At 40.6% G+C, this 20,682-nt stretch overlaps 1 protein-coding gene across 1 annotated transcript in view; it reads left to right on the forward strand.

Moving 5' to 3' along the window:
- Positions 1–20,682, forward strand: part of wnk2 (WNK lysine deficient protein kinase 2) — an 83,947-nt gene that overhangs the window by 33,244 nt on the left and 30,021 nt on the right. Inside the window, exons 3-14 of the mRNA XM_036559261.1 lie at positions 473–693; positions 1,734–1,891; positions 2,440–2,528; positions 5,975–6,194; positions 8,308–8,593; positions 10,279–10,940; positions 14,731–14,802; positions 15,012–15,050; positions 15,430–15,597; positions 16,407–16,850; positions 19,537–19,633; positions 20,243–20,409. Coding sequence (XP_036415154.1) covers positions 473–693; positions 1,734–1,891; positions 2,440–2,528; positions 5,975–6,194; positions 8,308–8,593; positions 10,279–10,940; positions 14,731–14,802; positions 15,012–15,050; positions 15,430–15,597; positions 16,407–16,850; positions 19,537–19,633; positions 20,243–20,409 — 2,623 coding nt within the window. The remainder of the gene's footprint in view (positions 1–472; positions 694–1,733; positions 1,892–2,439; positions 2,529–5,974; positions 6,195–8,307; positions 8,594–10,278; positions 10,941–14,730; positions 14,803–15,011; positions 15,051–15,429; positions 15,598–16,406; positions 16,851–19,536; positions 19,634–20,242; positions 20,410–20,682) is intronic.

Raw genomic sequence — 20,682 nt, forward strand, 5'->3', positions numbered from 1 at the left:
GACTTTTAAACGTAAAAGAACATTCAGCACTGTTTTTAAGGTGCTCAGAGTAGCCTCTGTGGACTTAATATGCACATGCCTTTATCTCATTAGGGTTAGAAAGCAATATTGACTATTGAAAAGATATATTGTTCAGTTCTGTTTTAATATTTTGCCCAATAAAAATATTTTCGATTTACTTCAGGTGTTAAAAAGGTTTACTTAAACATCCAAAATGGTTTTATATGAAAAATAATGTACATAAATACAATATACTGTGATGTACCGAAACCACCAGTGATCCGTATTATACTGTGATATAAATTTTTGCCCATACTGCCCATTTCTAGTAAGCAATTCCCAGGATGTTTGAGGACTGAAGTGCATTGGAGAGGGAGGAAACCCCACAGTCTGCACTATATAGAGTATTGAGATCCACCACACTTTAACTAGCATGTCTGTACAGTGATCTCAATGCGTGCTCTTTCTGCAGGTACTTGAAGCGCTTCAAGGTGATGAAGACGAAGGTTCTACGTAGCTGGTGCAGGCAGATCCTCAAGGGTCTTCACTTCCTGCATACGCGTACCCCTCCCATCATCCACCGGGACTTAAAGTGCGACAACATCTTCATCACAGGCCCCACAGGCTCCGTTAAGATCGGGGACCTCGGCCTGGCCACGCTGAAGAGGGCCTCCTTCGCTAAGAGCGTCATTGGTAATGCTGGGGAGTCATTCTCTGGGGATTTTTCTGATAAAGACCAATTTCATGCTCTGCTGAAGCACACTGAGTCAGGGGTGACGAAATCTGGGTCTGGAGGGTCTCAGCACAGCACAGGCTCTGTGCTCAGTCACACCTGGTTCACCTTAGTACATACACATCTTTTTACATGTAGCTCAAGAAAGGCTCAAGTTATTGTTGTTTTTGCTGCATAATATAAATATGATTACATAATGAATTACATAGTTTCACGATAATGCTGTGCTGTGAGACACTGGCACTCACAGAGCACAGATCAGCACATGGTGCCAGTGTCTCACGGTATAGCTGTGATTTTACCCCATTTCCATTAAGAAGAGTTACACTGTTTGTGCAGTAGGATTGTGCGTTTGAGGTGTGTTGTCACCTGCGTGTACATTGTGTTGAGAACGTTTCCAGCCTTAGGGTGGAACATCATCGCAATGCGACTTGTTGTCATGTTGTTGCCATCTTATGTCGCCCGCTGTCATCATAGTTCTTTTCGGCAGGGCTGTTACTCGCCAAGAAGTTGTGGCTATTACTTTTTTAATGGCTGGTTGTTGTTGCTACATCGCAGGTGAAGAAGGCAGAGTGATATTTCAAGAGATTCATTTGGAGTCCATTTATCAGGCTTATAGAATGCTTGTCAGCCAATCACACTGCCAGATCCGTGGTGTAACGAATGAATGGCATTTACATTCAGTTTACACTCATTATTGCCAGTTTTGAATCTGCACTTCTGCCTTTTTCCATTTGTTTTCCATTTGTGTCAAAAAAAATGACAAAAACAGGCCAAACAGAAAATGTAGAATCTACACTTTCAACAGAATTTTCCGCTCGTGTCATTTGGCTATGACTGTGGAATACTTAACATTATTATCTGTGATAACTGTGACTTCTCTGGGATAATGATGTTCTCAGGGCACCGGCCGTCACAGGTCTTCACTGTTTATCATATTCCATAGTTTGTTTGTGTTGTATTGTAAGTTCTGCCTGTGCTTTTCTCTGCTGTCTGACAGGCACTCCTGAGTTCATGGCCCCGGAGATGTATGAAGAACACTACGACGAGGCAGTGGACGTCTACGCCTTCGGCATGTGCATGCTGGAGATGGCCACGTCTGAGTACCCGTACTCAGAGTGCCAGAACGCTGCTCAGATCTACCGCAAAGTCACCAGCGTGAGTACCTGCCGCAGTGGCTACAATGAAGATCAACAGATAGAATCAACACCGATGGCTGCTGTGGTTCCCAAACCAGGTCTTAGAGTACGTTTTGGTATTTTGGAGTTTTTGCTGCTGTAACACAGCTGATCCAACTAATCAGCTCATTGGCAAACCCCTCCTGAGTTGGTGTGGGTGAGTTAAAGCATGGAAAACACCAGATGTCATGGACCAGGATTGGGAATAACTGCTATAAAACACAGAAAGCATAATCTCTCATTCATGTAACTGTTTGGAGAATAACCATGGTACAGGGTTAAACCGGCTTTGGCGCTGACTTGAGGGTGTTTTTTCCCTTAGCTTTACGTTTTGTACATTTTATTAGGATTGTATGCCACTGGGTTGATAAGTTAATAATAAAAATATTATATGCAAAATCTTAATGATGTAATTCATTCTGTGAGTTGTATTTAATCTATGAGAATATTATGATGTAATATCTCAGTTTCACAGTTGTTGTTATGAAACTGTATTTACGTTTGTAAGACTGTTTTCTTCTTGTTCAGGGTGTGAAGCCAGCCAGTTACAATAAGGTGACAGTACCCGAGATTAAGGAGATCATAGGGGAGTGCATCCGCCATCGCTGGGAGGAGAGGTAAGAGCACACCTGGACAGGTACCACTTTAACATGTAATCACTGACTGATTGATTGATTAACTCATTGATTGATTGATTGAGTGAAAATACATCCTGTAAAAATTCAGGCACGCTAACTGAGTCACTGTGGTACATTTTTCTCAGAAAACTGTGGTTTGCTTTGATGCTGTGCCATAATGCTGCACGATACGGCCATGAAATGCGACATTCAATGAAGCCGTCGGATAAAAGATGACAATATGGTTATGAATTATAGTTGAAATCGTGTGCTTCTGACTGGAGGTGCCACAAGTAAGGACTTCTTTTGGGGTGGATCGGAGGGACTGGGGGGGGGGATGTATAAACAAATATCTAACTAACCTCTCCATTAAGCGAATAGCAAAAATGAAAATACTATTAGCTACTTACATATTTACATTCATAATTTATCGCTGTTGTCGGAAGAAAACCTTGTATCCCCCAAATGGTAACTTCACAGGAGAAGGAAAGAACGTACTTTACTTTTAATGTAAGTCAGTGGAACCAGACTTTTTTTCCAAGTAATTTTGGGTCGTTTCTTTTGGTCCATTCCTCATAAAATGTACACACATTGTAAAGGGCAACAGGCATTTTCAGATTATGCCAAAAACTAAAAAAAGTATATATATATATATATATATATATATATATATATATATATATATATATATTTATAACAACAAGCCTGACATCGTAATAATAGAAGAACCCTTTTGCGATGCAAAGAACCCTTTAATCATGCATGATCTATCTATCTATCTATCTATCTATCTATATATATATATATATATATATGTGTGTGTGTGTGTGTGTGTGTATATAGTTAAAAAATAGATGTATTAGTGTTTGAGCTGTACACATATGTACATGTAGCTCTTTATGTGGGAGAGCAGGGTTCGAGCCCAGCTCAGGGAAGCACTCACTGTAATTCTTTGCTCCCCTTAATCTAATTACATCACTCTGGCGCTGCATGTGTGAGATCAGATCTGTTGTGTCATCACAGCTCTTAACAACGTGTATATCATGGTAACACTACTAATAGGATTTACTGTGTGCACTAAGCTGAAACTGATGTTAGTTTAGTTGTTCCAGTGGTCAGATGTAGCACTGCGAGTTGTCTTTCCACTCACGGACAGAGAGTCAATCACAGGACTGAACGCTTTTACTTCAGCAGTAGTGCATCACCAGAGCAATACGATTTCATATCGCTGCCGTCTAGTGACATTCACTTTCTGACACTTGTGTTTATATACTGGGGTATACGGTGAGAGGTGGCTCGCCTCTTTATGCTTTAAAGACATCTTATTATTTGACAGACATCTAAGCTTTTCTGATTATTTGGACACCTGCCTGTAGTGTCCCACAAATCTGAGTAGGCAAAGAAGACGGGTCTGATTTGAGCATTTCACCCTGATATGTTAACATGGTCTAAGGCCGTATTTAGATAACAGGCTGTGGGGCTGTGCTGACGTAATAGCCTACACTTCAAAAGCTGGAAACACTCCTAAAATCTGGTTTTCTTTTCCTGATTGGGTGAAGTTAAGCAATGAACATGTCATCAAACTGTAATGATTTTGATGTTAAGTAAAACACATCAGATTTATACTATAATCCATATTAATGAGTGTTGTTGTTTTGTTCAATAGCTTATACAGTGTAGATAAAAATACTATAAGCTGGACACCAGAAGGTGTTTAAGATGTTTTCTTCAGTATTTCAGTCCTGTTTTGGGAACAAAAGAGTTATTAAGTGATAAATTACATGCTGTAAGTATCTATTTATGATAAATTCTTGATGAATTATCTGCCTTATTTGATCACCCCTTTCCAAACATGAGGCTATTATGGATGTTAATTTTATTTTAACTTCATTCTAGATGTTCTACAGTGATGTTCTCAGTGAATCATTTGAATCATTTATGGCTCTGTTTATTGTTCTGGACGCATTTAATGCATTTAATATTTCTTCATTTTTACAGTTTACTACTAATCAGTTGTAGAATTCAAGCATCATATTAGAATCATTTTATACATGTACCTGAAAGGGCACACTTAAAAATAAGGGTTCAAGGGTTCTTTAGTAAGGAAAATGGTTCTATATGGAACCATGAACACTCTTTATAGCATCAAAAAGCACTTTGCTATTGTTACAATGTCACGCTTGTACCAATAGAGGAACCCATTTTGGTGCTATATAGAATCCTTTTCAAAAAGGTTCTATATAGAACCATCTATAGCACATTCTCCATCAATCTGAAGAACCATTTCACGATGCAAAAAACCCTTTATTCATGCAAAGTGTTTATTCGGTGAATGTTCATGGTTCTAAATAGAACCATTTTGTTTTCTAAAGAAGAACCATCATTTTTAAGTGTGTAGAGGTGGGCGGTAGTGTAATATTGCAATGCTTTAAGAAGTTTTCACGATACATGATATACTATATTAAAGCAATAAGCCACGAGAGGTTGTTACTGCGATTTTGTCACAGGGAAGGGATGTTATTAGGCACGACGCGAAGGACTGTTTAATGCAAAAACCTTCACTTTCTAAGTTCCAGCGATGCCCTCTTCTCACGCTGGGGCTGAATCTCGAATGGCTCCCTACTCCCTACATAGTGCACTACATAGGAATTTACTGGATTCTGCAGCCCAACAGAGCAAAATACAGCTAAGAAACAGTCATTTGGGACTCAGACACATCCACACTCGATAAATGATGCACTGTTTGGCTTTAGAGGCTAGAGTTTGACGGGACTTCTGACGGAAACATGAACATTTGAAGCGTGTAAAACATTCAGGTGACATTTTTTAGACTTTTATACTGCTGTTTTACAGTTAATCATACAGTAAGTACTTTAATTCAAGCCTGTGATATTAATGATGTAGTTTTTTTAGCATGTTTGCTATCTTTTAGCCTGTTAGCCAGCTGACCAGCCTAGTTCTTGTTAAGAACATAAGCTGTCAGCTCCTCAGTTTACACAAAAACGGGTTCTTACTTCATCAGTACGCTTGGTGCTCCATGTGAGCAGCATTAGAGTCAAAGATTATTCTATTAACAGCACAGTTAGTGCTGTGGCGCAGTGATACAGAATTCAGTGGTTGTGCTTATATCATGGATTTTACAACGGCTTCGAATGCGACTCGGCCAATCAGATATTAGGACCATAACTATCCATTTTATAAATATTCTTTTATGACATCTCATAAGTTGGAAAAGGCAAAGTGCCACAATATACACACACTGTGACGTATTGTGACAGAATTTATCACAATACCCATAAATGTTGTCATATTATCCAACCCTACCTCCAACAAAACTGTTTGTATATTTATTAAAAATAGTGATTCCAAAGGTTTGAAGAGTATGCAGGAAGAAGTATGTTACAGCTCTAAAAGTCCTGTCTAAACCTGCTCCTCTCTCTCCCCAGATATTCCATAAAGGACCTCCTGAATCACGCGTTCTTTGCCGAGGACACTGGCGTCAGGGTAGAACTTGCGGAGGAAGATGATGGCAAAAAGATGTCCATCGCGCTCAGGCTGTGGGTCGAGGACCAGAAGAAGCTGAAAGGAAAGTACAAGGACAGCGGCACCATCGAGTTCACCTTTGACCTCGTGAGAGAGGTCCCAGACGCCGTCGCCCAAGAAATGGTAAACAGAGGAAACTGATGTCTCATGTTTCTGGGTTTAGCAGCTGTAGCCAGTCAGCAGCCTGTCCTTGTTGTCCATCCCTACACACACACACACACACACACACACACACACACACACACACAAACACTAACAGCAGGCCATGTAGGAGGAGAACAGAGTGAAGGACACAGCACCTCCACACTTTTACTCCCCGCGGGTTCACCCAACACCACATGTGTAATATAAATGTGTGGGGGGTGAACAGAGTGAAGCACTGAAAATGGGTTATTTTATATGTTCTTCACAGAAAATGAGGAAAAGCCAAGAATCTGAAATAATAATAAATCACATCATTTTTTCTTTTGGTAGATGTTGAAAATGGGTCCCACAGACCTGAACACCACACAAGGGTTAGGTTTGAATCCTGTAGAGAAACAAACATTTTTTTTACTTGTTCAGACTTTTGCATATCAGTGCTGTCGGGGCAAAACCTCGTATCTCCATTTTCGTTTTTCAGTTTTTGACATCATCTTAAAATGCCTGTTGTCCTTTACATTGTATGTAAATTTCATCATGAATGAACCAAAAGAAACGGCCCAAAATGACTTGGAAAAATGTCTGGTTCCATTGACTTACATTAAAAGTAAAGTAGGTTTTTTGTTTCTCCTGTGAAGTTACCATTTTGGAGATACGAGGTTTTGCTCAGCGATATGACTGTCAGTTTCAGATTTCTTATCTGGTTAACAGTAGGATTTGCTGATTGTCTCCTCATCATGAAAATCATGAAGTGAAATGACACTGTTTTTACATGTTTTACTCTTTTTGTTTGCCCAACTCTAAACACACAAAGCACACTCCGAACACACTGCTAAAAACGGTTTGGGAGGAAAAGGATTCATCAATTAATCATTTTGAAATGGAGCAGAGTCACTGATCTCCCTGTTAGAAGGGAAAGCAGAGGGAATTGATCTGAACCAGAACAGACAGTTCAGTTCATCCCGAACTCTGTCTGGCGTAAGTGGAGTTTAAATACCTTCAGTGAACCGTTGAAGTTTATTTCCAGGGGTTTCCGAGATTTTGATATGAACTACAGGCCCAAAGTCAAATATGACTGGAGGGAAAACTGTTTAGAAGCAAAACTTGTGCAGATTTGTCACATTTAAGGGCTGAAATATTAAATAACCATGTTCTGTGGTTTGTTTTCACGTTTATATTTTAATGTGTGATGTTTTAGTACTAAAGTAGGCGCACGGTAAGTAGAATTGTCAGTCCAAAACAGTCAGAAATACAAGGAAAAATTAAGTAAAAAACAATGAAAACATGTTTTCTCTGCAGGTTGACAGTAATAACAACTTTGTTTTTGTTTGCAGAACAAAGAACTTTCCACTTTTCAAATAAAATTTTTATTTGAATTTAGTTACTTGTAATATAATTGTGGTGTGTTTTAGTTATTATTTCACTTTCATTATTCTTTTTATTTATTTTATTATCAACTTTTACCTCCTAGCTACTGCCAAGTTGTTGATTTGCATCTTGTATTCTTTATTTATTTTATCCTTATTTGATGTTATTTATTTATGTATTAATTTTATTAATATATTAATTGCAATTTTAATTTAATATTTTTTGTTACTATTAAATTTACTATTATGATTATTATGACCTTTTTTTGTAGCATTTGATATATTTTTACAATCCAAATTTTTCAATCCCTGATTTCTGTACTGGCTCTACTACACTATAAATAAGGGTCTCCCTGAGTTTAAATCAATGTTGATTGATTGATATTATTAGTAAAATTGTGTTATGAGTTAGATTAAATATTTTATCCTTACTTGCTCTGTTATTAATTTATTCATTTTATTGATTTATTCATTTCAATTTAAATTTTATTAAAAGTTTTTACTAGTAAATTTACTATTATGATTATTATTACCTTTTTTTAGCATTTAATATATTACAATATAGTTTTTTCCAATCCCTGATTTCTGTTTTGTCTCATCTACAAGGTAATTGAGGGTCTTCCTCAATGTACAGTTTAAATGATGGTTCATTAATTGATTGATTGATATTATTAGTAAAATTATAAGTTAGATTAAAAACTGTAACTGTTTTTATTTTTTTCCTGTAGGTTGAATCTGGTTTCTTCCTGGAGTGTGACATGAAGCTCGTGAGCAAGTCGATTCGGGACCGTGTGGCTCTGATTAAATGGCACAGGGAACGAGTCGTCACCGGAGGAGAAGGCCAGGCTAAAGGGAAGTCCACAAAGACCCAGGTGCAGAATCTGCTCCAGGTTCCCCCCTCTGGAATACCAAAGGGTGGTACACCCCTCCCCCAGGCTGAGCCAGAGGAGCCTGAGGGCGAGCAGGTCTCCCTGTTCTGTAGTGTCCCCACCACCACTGGCACCACTGTTACATGTAAGTACCTGCTATCCCTGCATGTTACATATCGATAGAGTAATAAATTGTATAATAAACGGCTGATACACAATCCGACAAAGCAAGACTTTATTGTTATTACTAGTAGTAGGTAATGTGATGATATATATCTTTATCATAATAAATTATGTCACATTATGTCATAATATGCTTTTCTAAACATATAAAGGATATCAGCAGTATTCAAATAAAATAAGTGCATGTTTCACTACAAAGAGAGAATAATTAGGCCTGGTTCACTGTTTACATGAGTTTACACAATACATTTTCACAATTAATTATAATTCATTTCATTAATAATTAAAATTCATTATGGTGTGGTCTCGGTTGGGTTTACTGCTGAAAGTCAATGTTACATTTTAACTTAGAGCTGATTCCTAAATTAACAGTTCATACTGTTTAGTACATCATTACAGTGCAGAAGTGTCACTCTGCCTGTGAATAGATGCAGTAAAATTAATCTCTGTGTTTACATGCAAAGATATTTGCCAATCTGATTGAAGACATTCTGATTACAGATTAAGACTGATGTGTTTATGGTCACTTTACTCAACAATCTGATGAAAAATCATTGTTTACATGCTTACTACAAGTAATCGGGTCCAAAATTACATGCATGTGTAGACGTTACCATGACAACCAGCATCACGTGAGTCCAGTCAGAGTGAGATGAGCAGCAGTGAGCAGCGCTTGTGTTTTTAATTGCTTTAAAATGATGTCAGACTCAGGAAAACGTCCTTCACATGTCCTTATTAAAGAAGGCCGAGAGGAAGACGTCGTGTTCTGAGACACATAAGCTGGACGTCCATCCCACCGCCGTCTTTTAAAGATCAGAGCATAAACTTCGTCTCCTCTGCAGACCAGTTTCTGCTCCGCCATGTTGAATGGTATAAACTTTCACTGTGATGTGACGAACATGATCAGAATGGACTTAAACTTTTTTTTTCCATCCCAAAATATACTTGGTGTCCATAGGCCTTAATTAGATTAATTAAAAGCTAAGACAGTCCCAAAATGGGGAAATTTCACCTCCGCAATCTTACCCACCCGTGCAGTGAGACAGCACATACACACTAGGGGGCAGTGAGCACATTTGCCCGGATTGGTGGGCAGCCCTATCCGCAGCGCCTGGGGAGCAGTTGGGGGTTGGGTGCCTTGCTCAAGGGCACCTCAGTCACGTACCTTCGGCTCAGGGGATTGAGCCGGCGACCTTCCAGTCAAGGGCTGGTTCCTTAACCTCCAGTCCACAACTGCCCCATTAATTCTTAATCCACTTCAAACTCACATTCACACATTCAGACCAATTCAGTTCTATTCAGTAAGACATGAGAAGGCTTTGTTAGACAGTGCTATGAATGTTTTGCTAGCTGCAGAGTTTCACATCACCAGTGAGTCAGCAGAATGAGTCATCAGTGAACCTTCAGATGACCATGAAACTGTCGCTCACCCGCAGCTGTTTCCTCCACGGTTACAGTATCTGCTTCCACTTTAACAGTTATAATTGCTTAGCAGTTATAATTGTGAATAAAAAGTATAATTAGCTCTCCAGGCTCTCTTACGTGGAGATAATGTGAGATGTACCTACAGACAGAGAGGAAAGCTACAAGCATACAGTGCATTTCACTATTGATGCTTTACTTTTTTCCTTCTCTTTATCTTTGCAGCAGACGTCACAGTCATTTCCACTGTGATTTCAGAAGCTTTGGGTAACCAGCATGGCGTTCCCTACCAGACCCTGCAAGAGTCCATCTCCACTTCCCAGAGACTCCTTAGTCCTCCAGCACAGCTCCTGGCTCAGCTGCAGCAGGGTGCTCAACCACACTTGACAGCTCCACTGCACCAGGAGGCCCAAAAGCAGCTTGCTGCTCAAGTGCACCCAGGACCCCAACAGCAACCTGTGGCTCAGCAAGAGCCCCTACAACAACCTGCTGCACACCTTGGAGCTCCACAACAGCCCACTACCCAGCTGCAACAGCCAAGTGCCCTGTTGTGTCAAGAGGCCCAGCCCCAGTCTACTATACACTTGCACCATGGAGCCCAGCAGCAGCCAACTGTCCAGTTACTCCAGGGAATCCAACCACAGCTTGGTGTCCAGCCACAGCCAAGTGTTCAGCTGCACCATGGGGTCCAGCAACAGCCTGCAGCACAGCTACACCAAGGGGCTCAGCAACAACCTGCAGCACAGCTCCACCAGGGGGCCCAAAAACAGCCTGTAGCCCAGCTGCATCAAGGGGCTTATCAGCAATCCACACCACAGATACATCAAGGAGCCTTTTTGCAGCAATCTGTGCAACTGCACCAGAGCCTTTACCAGCCGTCTCCTCCGGTAAGTCCCCACGTAGATTTCCTTTTCTGCAAACAGAAAAAGAACCATCCCTTCCTCTGCAATCTTAAATATATTTCATGTATGTATGTTGCTGTTTGTGAATTCTGAATGTGTTTTCGTTTCTTACCTGTGACTGACTATTCAGCGACATGGCAGTGTTCCCTGTGAGTCCCAGGATTCTCTTTTGTCTTTTGAGAACTTGATTGCTACCAGACGTGGCAGTACCTCATTTCTTGATACGTTGCAAAGGGGAGCACATTTGCATGCTCATTCAAAGCCATTGAACCATTTACCCTGTAGCTGTCCAAAACAGGCACCAGCTCACAGGGATACAGTAAGAGAGCGGCTTTCTCCAGGTCCACTTTCAGTGTCTCCTATCCTCAAGGATACTCTGCCCGCTGGGAGTGATTCTACAGCGGAAGCTGAACTGCTTCCTCATGGATTTGATTCCTGTGCCAACTCAGATCCTAAGCCCCAGACTCAAGCCATTCCCTCTACTCTTAGAAACTGTCCTGCCCTGTCGTGTCGTCCACATTTCTGCCGTGCCTGCTTTGCGCTGTTGTTGACTGCGAGGCCAGGAAGCAGAGGATCACTTGACCGCTCACCAGTCCACCTGAACCAAGCTCTTGGTTCTGGTGTGAACCCACCATGTCTAGTCCACTCAGTCAGTGCCTCCGAAGTTAGGACCCCAGCCTCTCCAAATCACATGAGGGCATCTTCTCCTGGAAATTGCCTTCCTTCTGCATTTCACATTTACGTGCCCTCCCCAAAAGTCCCGAATGGATCCTCTCCCATTCAGCAGCCTGCACCATCTGCAGTGCATATCACACCCCCATCTCCTGAGCATGTAAATCATTCCTGTTCTGAAAGGACTCCAGAACAACCACTGCTTCCAACATCTTCCCCTTCCCTAAAGCACAGGACAGCATCCTCACCGGTACACACACTGATCCCCTCACCAGTCACGTCTCTAGGCTCCCCCATACGCATGTCCTCTTCATCTCCTGCTAATCTATGTGCCCCTCTTAGCCCGTCCTCTTCAGGGGTACCTCTCACTGCCCCCCCGCAGTGCAGGGGACAGTGTAGATCTATTTCACCTCAATCGCTGTTTACATCACATCATCAATCGCCGCACCAGCTCTCCAGTACTGATGGACAGGACTGCATGTCAGCCAGGTAGTAGCCATGGAGATCCCACAGCATATAGCATCTCTGTTCCTCAAGATAACATCCAAGGCAAGGGATCTTCACCCACTACGCCACACCGGGCACCGGGTGCAACGTTGTCTGTACATGGCATCAAAGTTGGACAAGTTCTTACGGTATGTCAGAAAATGGAAGCTTTGAACCCACTGAAATTTTTCCGCTGTAGAGGATTGATACCTCCCTGTTTGGTACCCTACTGCTTCCTACACCTCTCCTGGAATGCTTCAGTTCAGTGCTGCAAGAGTATTGTAGAATTCCTTTCGCTCCCAATTTCCCTCCTCTGAACCCTGTTATTCCCTAAAAGAGTACCTTTGTTCTGTGAGTGGAACACAGTATTGTCTTTTACACAATGGTTTATGTTATGAAAGCCGGCACAGATCAGACATGCGCAGATAAAAAGACAAGGTTTAAGTGTACTTGACTGTTTGGGATTGTTACAAAGAGCATAGTCGGAACAGGCTAGGGTCAGGACCAGACAGCAGGATAAACAAAACGAGGGACATCAACATTTGTTGTGACGCAAACAGGAAATCCACCGTAGAGCAGACCATCTCATTTCAGTTCAGCCTTCGTGGGTCTATGCAGCCTTCGAAGGACACGGCTTCATAGACCGCGTCCTTTGAAGGATGCAGCCCCTGAATTGGGACACATTGAGCGGACTCAAGTGATTCTGCAGGGGAAAGGGAACAGACAGAGGAGGCATCTTTGGCATCTTAGCACAAACATGATTCTTAAATGATGCACTCAACACTGACTCTACTAGTTAAGATGATCTTAACACTAACATGCTTTTTGGGAAATTGGGCCCAGAATGTTTATGACCACAAAGTATCAAGGGAGCGTGTTCAGAACATTGTAGATCCTAGCAAATGTTTTTCAAGAGCTTTCTGGAACATTCTCAGAGGACTGCAAAAAAAAATCAAAACAAACAGTGTATGACAACTTCTGAAACGCTGAAAATTACCCTTGTCACCTAACAGTTCTCCATAGATGCTTCCCCTGAGCACTCAGAGCTCCCTGTAGTTAAATGTAGTTCTCCTCTTCAGCTGCAGCTAATGATTCCCCTTGTCACAGTAAAGCAAACACTGCCTTAAGAGCGTTTTCTCTTTCTCATGAATTCTTGGATTACTTCACCCAAAATACTAACGTGGCCAGTAGTGGTGCCCAGTCTGCCGTTTTAGGGGGATATAGGCTACAATACAGAGCATAAACCATAACTGAGGCATTTGCTAAGCATCATTCATGCACTGCAGTAGGAAGAAACTGTAGTAGGAGACACAAGTTTGACCAGAACACATAAAACCTGGAGCTCATATGAATTCATATCCCTTGTTTTGAACTCAGGGTGAATAATAACAAAAATAACCCCAATAAGATGGCGATTTGTAGCATTTGTGCTAGCTTTGGTGTTAATAAGCTGGTTAATGAATGTGTTGGACAACTGTTTGTAGTTACTTTATTTATCTTTACTTTATCTTAAATCAAGCCACGTTTATATGATAGTCCCTAAATCCACCTAACAGTTCTCCACACATGTGACGCTAACAGTATCACTGCTAATGCAGGACTCAGTATACTCACACATCTTTCCCGGGTGGTGAGGAGTGCTTAAATTTCAACTGAAAATTGTTGTTGAATTTTGTTGTTACTTGCTCATGAGATGCTTAGCAAATGCCTCACAGTTATGATTATTGGTTAAATTGGGATTTTGATTGGTCGATATCAGGGAAAGGAATTTTGAACGTCATGTGCATTTGTGTTTTGGGTTTATTCATTCATTAGATTTTAATACTAAAAGTAAATTTGAGCAGTCATTTTGGGGAGAATGATGAAAGTGATTGGGCCCTCTGAGCCCAATCATACCACCACCACTGAACATTACTGACACAAATGGAGGCTAGCGGGGCCAAGTTAGCATGACTACACTCTAAAAAACAATAGAAGAACATGTTTGGTGCTATATAGAACCCTATATAGAATCTTATCGAAAATGTTTCTATATAGCACCAAAAAGGTTCTTCTATTGTTATGATTTTGAGCTTGTAACAATAGCAGAACCATTTTTGGTGCTATACAGATATATAGAACCATCTACAGCACATTCTCCTTCAATCTGAAGAACACTGTCACAATGCAAAGAGACTTTTAATCATGCAGAGGGTTCTTTTAGAGTTCATGATTCTATATAGAGACATTTTCTTTACTAAATAACCAGTTTTTTTAAGTGTGTACATAAACCAGTGGTCTCCAAACCTGGACCTGGAGGGCTCCATTCCTGCAGAGTTTAGTTCCAACCTGTATCCAATAATCTGATCCAGCCAATCGGGGACTTGGGAAGTGGTTGATTAGCTAGAGCAGGTGTAGCAAAGTGTGGTTGGAACTAGGCTCTGCAGGAAGGGAGCTCTCCAGGACCAGGGTTGGAGACCACTGGTACGTACATAGCCCTAACTGAGCTCTGCTAGCTTCCGGTGGTTGCAGCAACACTTGCAGTTTTGAATGGTGTGAGCTGAGTTTCGAACTTTTGAGCTGGATGTAGTTTTCCTCTTTCAGAACAGGTTTCCTTATAAGATTTTATGTTTTTCAGCCCACGGCTGCATTGGCTCAGACCATGTCTGCTCCAGCCACACCAGCTCCAACTGCTCCGCTAGCACAGGAGGTAAGATACCCAACAGTCCCACGTAAGTTACAAAGCAACATCCGCTTCTGCCTGGAAATAACTGCATAGATTCACATTGAATGTTTGTGCGTGTACCGTCTGTGTGCAGTGGTATCCATGACAAGTAACTTGACCTTTGTTCTCATGGTGTAGTGGCTTAGTATTTTAATTTAGCTTGTTTTTCTTTCTTGTGTTTTTATTTCTCTCAGTTTCACCTCTATCTCCATCCTGCAGCTTTCCTGTCCCAGGTAGACCCACCGTCTCAGATCTGTAGAAACACCCTCATCCTCCTGTTGCTAAGCTAATCAGTCATTGGCCTTTGGATCACCATGTTGAATAGAAATTACTGCACTGTGATTTTAATGGATCTTTTACTTTGAAATGGACTAAAATATCTGATTGGCCGAGTTGTTGGAGATAGATTAAAGAAACGCTTCGTCCAAAAATGCCATGTTAGCCTTGCTAACAATTAATGAAAGTTAACAGTTTCTTCAGCATTTTTGGGAGAAAAGTTCCTTTAAAAGGATTGGCTTTCGTGTTGGCATTTTTGACAAAGTTACACGCCGGTCTAAACAGCGGACCTGTGAAGGCAGCTTTACTTAAGTGGTCCGTTTCTTTTCCTTTAAGACTCTATCAACCCTGCAGCCAGTTGTGGAATCATCTTCTGAAGCACAGGCCCATCCTCAGCATCTGCTCCAGTCAGCAACGTCCATGCTGAGCAGTGTTCCACCTCCACAACCACAACAGAGTGTTCACTCCACGCCTCTTCTGCAGCCTCTTCAGATTTCCACACAGGTGGGTAAATTAGGCGAAAACTGTGCATGTGTTCAACCCTTCGTCTTAAATATGTGGTTTAGCTTTTGAATTAAGGATAAAGGAGTCTAGCGTGGTTTATACCCTTTACCTGTTACGGTACTCTGCAAAAGACAGAGACCACCCTTAATTTATTTAACTTCAGAACAGTCATCAGGTGCAAGTCGTTCATTTTTAGTGCCAGTAAAAAAGTACAAAGCATATATTTGACAAACAATGACACGGAAGCCTCAACAACTACATATAATATCCATATTTTCAGTATTCCACTCTTTTCAGGAGACTCACTTTCAGTTCCTCAAAGAATCTGCAGACACACCTCCAAAGTTCAGTCTTAGAAGCTGGTTGATCTTTTTCTGAAGTAATCAAACACATTCAGTGGTGTTGAGGTCTGGACTCTGGGGTGGTCAGTCCGTTGTTTAGCTTCTTTGTTTGATGTGTCCGTCTCCTTTTCTCAGTGAGGTTCTTCTTGAACAGCTACACATCCTTTCAGACCCATAGCGCTGAGTCGTCTTCTCAAAACGAATAACTTGTACTTAATGGTTGTTTTGACTGGCAATTAAATAAACGAAAGGGTGGTCTCTGACTTCTGCACAGTACTGTGTATGATTACGCAACACCCTTCACACTGCATGACTTGCCACAGTTCTCTAGAATGACATTTGTGCAGTGTAGTGCTTTGAAGTAAAAGTTTTACGTAGTATCGGGAGCTGTTGTGGCAAAAACAATCCAGTGGTTGCTGGCATGCCTACTTCTGTTTATTTTTGTTTCTTTCATTTTTTCTTCCTCAGTTCCCTTCGCCATACCCCGTTCTGCCAACAGGGGGCACTTCTGTTGGAAGTGAGGCAATGCCCTATTCCCCTGTCCCATACTCCTCCCCCTACCCCAGTGGTGGTCCTCCCGTACCCTCACCCTACTACTCGTCCGGTTCCATCCACGCCCCGCTGTCTCTTGCCCCTATACAAACCATGCCCTCCATACCTGGAGCAGGAACCCCCCAGACCCCTGTATCTGCCCCTCTGGGCTTACCAGCCCCCATCCCACTCCTGGGCATGGCCCTTCCTCCGTCCCTCATACCTCCACAAAAGCAGCAGGTGTACTCTCCTGCTCCTCCGCCCGATGGCGCTCTCCTTCAGCCCCAGCCCACCCAGTTGTCTCTGCCCTTTCCTCAAATAGGGCAGCCGCCGTCCTCCCTTCCTCAGCAAGAGCCCTGTATCTCCTCGCCGTCTGCACAGGTACATGCTGTTCCTGTCCATTCTTCTGTACGAGGACGTGAACGTGTATCAGTACAGCTTCTGCTAGTGCAGGATGGGCCTTCGTAGTTCTTTAATCGTAAGGTTTTATGAAAAGTCGTGATAAAACATTGCCACTGTTGGCCTACACTGCAAAAAATAGCATCCTGTCAAGTGAACTTATCTTAATTCAAGTCGATCTGTCTAATATTTCTTATTTTGAGATGGTTGTGTTCTTTTTAGAAGATTATTTAGCTTATTTCCAGAGCATTTTTACAAATACACAAAAGCCTCAACAACTAAATATAATGTCCATATTTTCAGTATTTAATGTGTCACTATTTCCCCTTTACAGCTTCCACTCTTTTCAGGAGACTCACTTTCAGTTTCTCAAAAAATCTGCAGACACACCTCCAAAGTTCAGTCTTAGAAGTTGGTCGATCTTTTTCTGAAGTGAATTTTTACCTGTTTTAAGTAATTTTATCAAGAAAAAATATCTCACTATACTGGCAGATAATTTTTTAAAACAAGCAAAATGATCTGCCAGTATACTGATATAAATGTACTTAATAAAGTCACTTAAAACAAGTAAAAATGTTTGAAAATAAGTTAAATAATCTTAAAATGAGCTGACAACAATCTTAACAGGAGAAATATTAGATGTAATGACTAGAGTTAAGATAATTTTACTTGACAGTGTTTTGCAGTGCAGGCTTGCTCTTTAGGGGTTTGGGCCTATATTGCAGACAGAGGGGGCTCTACTCCAGCACTACATACTCCCTGGAAATGTTCCCCATAGACTCGCACTGATTTTTGCATTTTTTTTTCTGTGAGATACACATCTGAATCAAATGTATTTTTGTGTTGTAGAAAAAAAAAGATCGTTCATAGTATAACGCATTTTTCCTTTGAAAAGCTTTTGTTTTCTCCAATTTCTATCCTTAATATTTAATACTAGATGCTAGCGCATCTATGGGAATCACCATATTAGTTAGCACCAAGCTAAATGAGGTTTAAATTCACTTGCCCTTGCTGGATTTAATACTACTCACGGCAGCTCTGGCTAAACGTGGATATTCAAACCAAGTATGATATGCAGGTAAAATATTTCTTACGTGCAGTTTTCAGCACATTCTAACTTAAAGCACACTCTTAAAAAAAGATGGTTCTTCAAGGGTTCTTTAGTAAAGAAAATAGTTCTATGCAGAACCATATAAAACACACTCTCCATCGATCTGAAGAACCTTTACCATGCAAAGTACGCTTTGATCGTGCAAAGGGTTCTTTGAGTGTTAATGGTTCTCAAAATGGTTCTTTTATCCAGAACAAAGTAAGCTTTGTGAATACTATAATGAGTTCATATATATATATATATATATATATATATATATATATATATATGCATAACATACATAATGTTGCTGTCGAAACAGTAACACAGGACGTGACTTCACGTCACTTAAGGACTGCAACTGTATATAATATATATATATATATATATATATATATTAGTAATCATAACAACAATAACCACAATAATAATAATAATACATCCTAAAACTGTTAACATTAATGAGAACAATCATAGTAAAAATAAAACATTCTGAACTTTATACTAATTTGAGACCCATATGTTCTTGTTTTAGAGCGGAGTTTGTATTTTTATATTATTAAAAACTGTATTAGCTCTGCTTTTTTTAAAGTGAGCACCGTATTTTCAGTACAGTGAGCCAAAAACTGACCGCTTTGTGGGCGCATCGCTCAAACACAGGTTAAGGTGCAAAGCAAGAAAATCTGTGCAGAGTTAAGGGGTAGTACTGAGTATTAAAGCAGCCATATTTGGTTTTTTATATTTTAAAATAATCAGTCTATCGTGATAATATTTTATCAACTCACTTCATTTGCATAAAGTTCGTCCACAAATAGAGAGCATCTAGAGAGAGGATGTGCGTCCACCATTTGATGTGTCAGTTTCTGCCTCATTCTAGCACTGTATAACGTTCAGTTTGATGTAAATTAGCTAAATAAATATGAATAAAGACAATACATTTTGCATGACATCATCAGTCACATCAGCACCCCCAACTTAAAACTCCTTCTCGCATCCCTGCATCAGAAGACAAAACCTTGTATCTCCATTTTTGGCCTTTTTTTAGTACACCTCAGCATTTTTGGGGAATATGTCAACATTACGTCCGTAGTCAGGCATTCATTTTACAGCCAAGGAGGGGTTCCAGTATGGCCTCCAAGTTGCTTCACTTTGCTGCGTAGGTAGTGATATAGTCATCAGTAATGTAGTTTTCTGTGTATATACTTGTTTGCAGAACAGAACTGTTAAAAGTGTCATACAACTATGAGAGGAAAATCAAACAAAAAAACAAAATTAAACAAAACAGACAAAAAAGTCTGTCAACTGGATATGTTCTTGTTAGCAAGCTGGTATATAAGATGGCACTATTTATGGACTCCTGAGAGCAGAGACCCTTCCTAGGAGTTTCCTGGAGAGCTTTATCAGGAACCAAAGCCTACGTCCAGCTCTCCTGTAGAACTTTATTTGTGAAGGCTGGTTTTAGCTGAGGTAGCGCTGATTCAGGCTAACACTAATTGTTGTGCAGTGTATATTGAGTATTATGTAGATGAAGCAGCATCCACACAGTAAAGCACAATGCAGCATCCTTTCCCTCCCCAGGATGACACTCTGGCACACGTCCACGCAGACCTGACTTGCGTTCAGTCTCCCCCACAAAGAGAAGAATCGGAGCCAGAATTTACCACAGCCAGTGTTGGTGGGTGTTCAGATCTTAAATGTGTATCTCAGCATATTCTGATGTTACCTTGAACTATGTTTATCATATTTATCACTGTGTGTACTTTCACTGTGTCCTCCTTTATAGGGGTGGGCAACAGAATTATATTTATTATTATTGTGATGAATTATATCTCATTATTTAACAGTGTGCTTCTCTGAGCATATTATGGATATGGTCAGTACTGATCAGCTGCATGTTTTATTACAACGTGAGCATGTTTAACTGAATTTAGTGTAGCAAAGTATATAAAACGTTGAATAGAAAACACTGTACTAATAGTCTTTAAGTGTTTTTTAAAATGTGGCACTAGTTGTTCTTTTTGTCTGTTCCTGATAAATTAGATATTGTTATGCATATCGTGTATTGTACCTTGAAATATCGCGATGTTATTGCCCACCTCTTCATCCTAATATTCAAAAATTCATAATAACAATGTAAAAAATCATTAAAATAGAATCAGATCAATGTTAAAGACAATATTCTATGTTCAAGCTTTATATTAAATTATATAACCATCATCAAAATTCCCAATAGTGTAATTTAATGTGGCATAATCCAATGATGTTTCTTCAACCTATTGTCCAGCCCTTGTAGACAGAATTCAGCAGATTGTCCCCGAGAGTCCTGCACTGCCTCTGCAGCCTGTTGGAACCCAGACAGCAGCTGAAAGTGGCGCCATATCCAGCAACACTCAGCAGATTCTGGACACAGCATCTGTATTCATTCCTCCTGCACCTGACCACAGCCAGGAGGTAGAGTCACCATCGTTACAGCAGACTGACCTGCTGATAGAGATGCATAATGTGCAGCCTTGCAGGGCCAGACGAGATCTTGTAGAGGGAACGTCTGTTGACAACCATGAGAACCTTTGGGCTAAATTTGGGTAGGAACAGGGTTGCCAGACTGCTTCCATAGTTTCCAGCAAAAAGAGTTCTTCAGAACTCATCAAAATGCTTGAAAAAAAACACTTTGAAAATGTTTTGTTAGGAAACTGACCAATCTGGCAACAGTGGATGAGAGCTTAG

This window comes from Colossoma macropomum, unplaced genomic scaffold (assembly GCF_904425465.1).
Source record: "Colossoma macropomum unplaced genomic scaffold, Colossoma_macropomum, whole genome shotgun sequence".
NCBI lineage: Eukaryota > Metazoa > Chordata > Actinopteri > Characiformes > Serrasalmidae > Colossoma > Colossoma macropomum.